Source organism: Gaeumannomyces tritici (genome assembly GCF_000145635.1).
Source record: "Gaeumannomyces tritici R3-111a-1 unplaced genomic scaffold supercont2.1, whole genome shotgun sequence".
Taxonomy (NCBI): domain Eukaryota; kingdom Fungi; phylum Ascomycota; class Sordariomycetes; order Magnaporthales; family Magnaporthaceae; genus Gaeumannomyces; species Gaeumannomyces tritici.
Genome location: NW_008804545.1, coordinates 4,756,358 through 4,762,886, shown reverse-complemented (window position 1 = coordinate 4,762,886; position 6,529 = coordinate 4,756,358). Strand labels below are relative to the sequence as shown.

Here is a 6,529-nt window from a genome sequence, read left to right as displayed (position 1 = left end):
CTCCCCATTTGCTATTTTTGGCGCTTCCCAGGTCCCGGAGGACCCCCAGCTCCCATCAGCTCTGCTCGCGTCGCTCCTTGGCCTGGGATGGCTGCCATGCATAATGTCCACTTTCTTCGCTCGTATTGGATCCATTCGCCGCGCCCGCCGTCAGCGTTGGCTTCGTGGTTCCATCCTGCGAGCACCAGCATCCAACTCGTACGAGCAATGTCAATGGGTCATCAATAGATATGCGAGTGTGCGAGCAGACGGCTGCGAGGCAAGGCCTGGCGGAATAGAGCCGAAACGGGATTATTGCTTCCACCTCGCCGTGTGCCGCCACATTGGACCACCCACTTTACGACGGCGCCTCGTCTGGCCTCAAAGCGGCAGCCCAGTGATCACTCACACGTCGCTCTCCTCGTGCAGCGTCGTGCCGATGAGCCGATCACTCCAGCCTTCCACAACGCCGATGTGATCAATATCGCACTCGGCGCGCGCACGGCTGATAGTTCCCTACACACTGACTAACTGTTCCGGTGACCCGCTGGCTTCCACGCATTTTTCGACCATTTCTTCGCTGACTGCAGCTGGCACTGGTGGCCTTGGGGAAGGACAAGACCTCGTATTTATTACATGCAGTGCAACCCGCATCTCAACGTTGGCGCTGCTTCCAAGCCGCGGTGCTGCCCTATCGATACGTATACTTATAACATATATCCACTCGCGATGCATGCCAAATGTGGTCCAAAAGTCTACGGCGACCATTCGGCGCTTTTCAGCCCCGCGGAGTGGTGAGAAAGGCCAGCACCTCACATCTTAGGTCCCCGGCCCCGGCATAGATTCTCGGCGAGGCGTGGCAGGCATCAGGCTAGACCTGGATACCGTCTTCCGACAACAACGGTTAGGCTCAGTCTCCGCAACTCGTCTATGTGTGGTGGGCCGATGTCTAGCTCGATCTCTAAAGAGCTGAAGAGCAGATGTGCTCGATCGGGCAGGGCAAGAAAAGCAAGAAAGGCTGAAGACGTGCAAGCCCCCTCAGGGGCTTCTAGACAGACCAGTCCAGTGAGTGAGCGGCATGGCATGGCATGGCCAGAGGGATCCGGGACGTTGGACAATCCCTGCACCATTCTTTTCTTTTTTTGGCGGTCCTGAAATTACCATGCTGCCTTTGGGGCAAATGAGGTTGCGACTAGATCGGAGCAAGCGCCGACCCAGGCCAGCAAGCGCCATTTGATTCTTGGGTCGGATTAAGGTTGCCCACAGATCCGGTACCGGCGTATTGTGCCCGAGGTCCTCTTCTCTCCCTCTCCATCTCTTGCCCCCTCTCTTGGCATCGCGTCCCCCAAGACTCCAGAACAGAAAACAGCCTTGTAAAGTCCAAGTGATTTTGAGCGTCTCGGTGAAAACGGGGTCAGGAAAACCCCCACCATGAGCCGGGCGGGCCCACAGGGACGTATCGTGCTATCTACGAGGTGTACAGTAAGCAAAAGCCCAAGTGGGCCAGAAGCAACCACAACTGCGATGTAACCAAGCAGCAGAATGAGAAAAGAGGGAAAAGAAGTCTCGGCCTTTTCTAGCATTGGGCCACCTCCTTGTTCTCAACCTGCTTTCACGCCTATTTGCAACGTGATGTGTTCTTCGCATTGGCCATATTCGCATGTTTTCTGCCATGGTTTGCACCTTCCTTGTGAATGCACGGAACCGCGGTCTGAAAATTTCGTAGAAAAAACAGGCAAATCAAGTGCCCAATCGGGAAAGTTGACTCATGCTGATGACGGCGATTCACATTTCTCTTCAACTTGACTTTCCGTACCAACGAAGCGAGGCACAAACGATACGTAGAAAACCAGGACCGCTCGATAACCCAGAGAGCCTCTGCAAAAGTCCACGCATCCTTGTTACTATACGATTCCCGTCCTCGCGTTGTTTTCGCTTCTTGAACTCAATTTGATACCCGTACTGTACTGTGCAATCGACCCCGCCGACTGAGCGAAACCCGAGACAAACAAGAAATAGGCCGACAAACAAAACGCGGTGGCGCCGCCCAGAAGTCGCAGGGAAAGCCAACTCAGTCCCCTACAAAGGATGGCCGAGCCCCAGCCAGCCCCGTCCAGGTCGGGTCAGCCGCAAGATAGCTATTCTCAGAGCCAAGGCAGGGGCAGGTCACGACGGGGCCCTCGTCGGGGCCGTGGAGGGGCTGCTGAACCAGCAGATGGGCACACGGCAAACGCAACTCCCGCAGCCGAGCCTGCTGCTGCGGCCGGCAGTGCATCCTCTCGCGGCGGCGGCTCTCGGGGAAACCAACGGGGCGATTCGCGCGGAGGCCGCCGAGGACAACCGCGCCGCGGACGTGGGGGGCGCGGAGGGCAGGCTCCCGTCTCGGTAGTATCTCAGCAACGGACTTTTGGTGGGCACTTGACAGCCCCTTCCGATCGCCCAGACAGTAGGGCCTCCCAGGCAGCCTCGGGTCTGAGCGGCGAGGCCCCCGAGTTCGTCCCGGGCGGTCCGGTTAGGCAGCGGGGCCAAGGCCCGGCCGGCCGGCCGAGCGAGCGCCGGTCTCTGCCCAAGGGCGTCAAGTCCTCCGCCCCAGACCTGCCAACCCGCATCCACGAGGATATCGACAACCGCGAGTACGAGTGCGTCATCTGCACCAACGAGGTCCTGCGCAACTCCAGGGTGTGGTCTTGCTCGCTGTGCTGGACTGTCGTCCACCTCAGCTGTGTCAAGAAGTGGCACTCGAACCAGCTTAGCGCCAGGGACCCGCAGCAGGAATCCACGACATGGCGCTGCCCTGCCTGTAATTCGTCCCTGTCAGAGGACCCAGGCTCCTATCACTGCTGGTGCGGCAAGGACCTGAACCCGTCTCCCGTCCCCGGCCTGCCGCCCCATTCGTGCGGAAACACATGTTCCAAGCCCAGGCCGAACTGCGTTCACCCGTGCGGGCTGCAGTGCCACAGCGGCCCATGTCCCCCCTGTGCACTGATGGGCCCGTCGCGCTCCTGTTTCTGCGGGAAGCACGAGATTTCGAAGCGATGCGTGGAGACGGACTATTCCAAGGGCTGGACCTGCCAAGAGGTCTGCGGTGACCTGCTACCGTGTGGCGAACACACCTGTGCCCGCCCATGTCACGATGGTCTCTGCGGTAGCTGTGAGCTTTTGGTCACGTCCACTTGCTACTGCGGCCAGACGAACAAAGATATCCCGTGCGAGCGACGTGAGGATATTTTGCCGTCGTTCGACCATGGCCAGGTGCAACGCGGCCAGGGCAGCGAGCCAGGTACCTGGTTCGAAGGATCCTTCAAGTGCTCATCGAAATGTGGCAGGCAGTTTGATTGTGGCTTGCATACATGCCAGCGCGGCTGCCACGAGCAGAACCAAGACGCCGCCCACTGCCCCTTTTCTCCCGACGTCGTCCTTACCTGCCCCTGCGGCCAGACCTCCCTCGACGACATAATATCACAACCGAGGCAATCGTGCCACGACCCGATCCCGCAATGCACCAAGGTCTGCGGCAAGACACTACTATGTGGTCATTCCTGCAAGCAAACCTGCCACCCGGAAGCATGCGAGCCCTGCACGCAGGTGGTGGAGGCACCTTGCAGATGTGGGAGGACGGCCACAGAACTTATTTGCAGCGAAGGCCAGGAGGAACAGCCTGTCTGCGAGCGCACGTGCCGGGCACAGCTGAACTGTGGGCGCCACGAGTGCAAGAACATCTGCTGCACCGGCGAGCGTAGGGCCTCGGAGAGGCTAGTGGCAAAAAGGAAGAGCAAGGCGTCTAGTTCGTCGTCGTCTAATGAAGAGGTCGAGGCGGAGCATGTCTGCATCCGCGTGTGTGGCCGGTAAGTCGAGTCGATAATCACTGCAACATCCACCCTGCTCCTCTCTACGCCTAGGCTCACACCTTAACCACGCGTCCCCTAGAAAACTCAAATGCGGGACGCATGCTTGCCAGCAGCTGTGCCACAAGGGGTCCTGCCCTTCCTGTCTAGAGGCTATCTTCGACGAGATCGCTTGCTATTGTGGCCGTACCGTACTCTACCCTCCGCAGCCGTGCGGAACACGGCCACCGGTCTGTCGGTTCGAATGCTCCAGGGCAAAGGCATGTGGACACCCTCCAGTCAAGCACAGCTGCCATACCGACGATGTGCCCTGCCCTCCATGTCCCTTTCTTGTCGAGAAGCCGTGCATCTGCGGGAAGCAAACCCTGAAGAACCAGCCTTGCTGGTTTGAGGAGACCCGGTGCGGGCTTCCCTGCGGATCGACGCTCAAGTGCGGCTCTCACAAGTGCCAGCGGCTGTGCCACAGGCCTGGCCAGTGTGAGGACGCCGAGGTGGCCGGTTCGCACTGCTCCCAGCCCTGCGGCAAGACGCGAACATCGTGTGAACACACATGCGCCAACCAGTGCCATGCTCCGTTCCCCTGCAAAGAGGACAAGCCCTGCCAGTGCAAGCTGTTCATCACCTGCGACTGCCAGAATCGCAAGCAGGAAGTGAGATGCCTCGCCACCGCCAACGACGAGAGGCCCGGCCGTGAGGCGCTCAAGTGCGATGAGGAGTGCCTGAAGCTGCAACGCAACCGACGACTGGCGGATGCGCTCAAGATCGACCCGGAATCGCACACCGACGACCACATCCCGTACTCTGACGCTACTGTTAAGATGTTCCGGGAAAACGTGGGCTGGACGCAAACCCAAGAGCGCGAGTTCCGCGTGTTCGCCGCGGACCCTTCGGAGAAACGCATCCGGTTCAAGCCAATGCAGCCGCACCAACGAGCCTTCCTGCACTCGCTAGCCGAGGACTTTGGCCTGGACAGCGAGAGCCAGGACCCGGAGCCGCACCGGCATGTCGTCGTCTTCAAGACCCCCCGCTTCGTCTCAGCGCCTCGAAAGACGTTGGCCCAGTGCGTTAACATCATCAAGACGGCCGAGGCCGCCTCGGCAGCTGCCGCCGCGCCGCAGACTACGCGAGCCGCCTCGATAGAGCCGTTCAACGCCTTTGTTCTGTCCAAGCCCAAGTTCGGCCTCACCATCGACGAGGTCGACAAGGGTTTGGCCGCCGACCTCGCCAGCACGGTGAGCTCGTCCCTGACCTTCACCACCACCTTTCTCCCGGCGAGCGACGAGGTGCTGGTGACGGCGCACCGGTCGCCCGTCACGGCGGCAAGCATCGCGCGCGCCGGCGGCGCCATCTCGACGCCCGTCGCCCTCGAGAACGCCCTGGTCGCCCTCCGACCCGCGATAGCCAAGACGGTCGGCCGCCTGGGCCTCGCCGCGAGGGTTGGCCTGTGCCACGTGGACGGCTCGGGCGTCGTGGGCCGGCGCGAGGGCGGCTCGTCGTCCTCGGGCCCCGACGCGGACGGCTGGAGCGCCGTCGTGGGGCGCGCTGCGGGCCGCCAGCCTGTCCGCCCGGCCCCGGAGCCGGCCAAGAAGCCGGGGGGCGTGTTCCTGGCCCTGGCCAGGCGGAAGCCCGCCGAGCCGCCCAAGCCCAAGCCCGAGCCCGAGCCGCTGGAGGACGACTGGGAGACTGCTGCGGAGAAGCTGGAGGACAGGAATAGTGGTTAATATTACCATAGGGCAAGCAGCCTCTTGGGAGACATGCATGGATCTTCATCCTGCCGCGGTACCCTGGTGATGGCAGACAGCTAGGTCACTAGGGAGATAGGCGAGGAGCAAAGCCTGTGTTTTTTTTTGGTGGCCTGTGGATGTGTGTTGGTTGCGAAAGTGGCAGCTACTCGATGGCGCACGCGGAGATGCGCATCAATACCAGATATCTACTCGGGCTTCACTCGAACAACGATTCCTTGATGCCAAATCGTCGCATCTATATACTTATCGCTTGCGGAGAACTTGCAAACCTCTCGATGTGGAATCTACCTTGCATGGACGGCTGACTGAACGTTGCCCCTGAACCACTGTCTGGAGGGCCAGGCATGAACTGCAACGGGAGGCTATTTCTTGAGTGAGCTTTGTCACGAGCTCTATAACGGCGGACAAGATTTGCGATGTGTAATGTATCATGACTATGGCCTCGTGCAACTGCGTCTTTCGTCTTTTTTTTCCTTTTCTTTTTCTACAGCCTGCCCGGGGATAAAACCACGGATCTCGCAAAACAATATCTGGAAGCGGCTCATGCACTCGAACTGCAGGAACCTCAAATTGGTCCCAAGAATATGGACCTAGATAGCATGTGGGCCAATATTTGTATATACCCAGACAAAGCCCTATTCAGCCGCATAAGCCCTCCGGGTTTCGGGTAAAGGGCTATAGATAAGGTGAAGGAGGCGGCGCCAATATCGATACCAGAACAATAGTCTGTGTTTGGCTACGGATGAAGAGCACCCTGCCTGCCTCCTCCAAACCGCGATTACTCTTTGCGTTTCCTTTTTTTTTCCAGCCGGAGGGAGGAGCATGAGGGGGCAAGGTCAAGGTCGCGTCATCGGAGGTCAACCTATACTTTGATAAGTCTGTCCCGCTATATATCCAAGCTAGCTCGTCCGGCGTGACCTCCCTGAGACAACGGGTCGCCAACCGCACGCCGGGGGTCCG

The 6,529-nt window shown here is 59.7% G+C and overlaps 1 protein-coding gene across 1 annotated transcript; it reads left to right on the top strand.

Annotated features, from left to right (window-relative positions):
* Window positions 1-1,765: 1,765 nt before the first annotated feature.
* On the top strand, window positions 1,766-6,507 carry GGTG_01506 (NF-X1-type zinc finger protein NFXL1). Its single transcript, XM_009219273.1, has 2 exons — window positions 1,766-3,824; window positions 3,907-6,507. The coding sequence occupies exons 1-2, from the start codon at window positions 2,068-2,070 to the stop codon at window positions 5,543-5,545; spliced, it is 3,396 nt and encodes a 1,131-aa protein (XP_009217537.1). The 5' UTR covers window positions 1,766-2,067; the 3' UTR covers window positions 5,546-6,507.
* The last annotated feature ends 22 nt before the right edge of the window (window positions 6,508-6,529 follow it).

Excerpts from the sequence above, each read along its gene's own strand:
- GGTG_01506 (XM_009219273.1), top strand. The coding sequence starts at position 2,068 with ATGGCCGAGCCCCAGCCAGCCCCGTCCAGGTCGGGTCAGCCGCAAGAT. Across the intron at positions 3,825-3,906 it reads TGCATCCGCGTGTGTGGCCG|AAAACTCAAATGCGGGACGC; the intron begins GTAAGTCGAGTC and ends CGCGTCCCCTAG.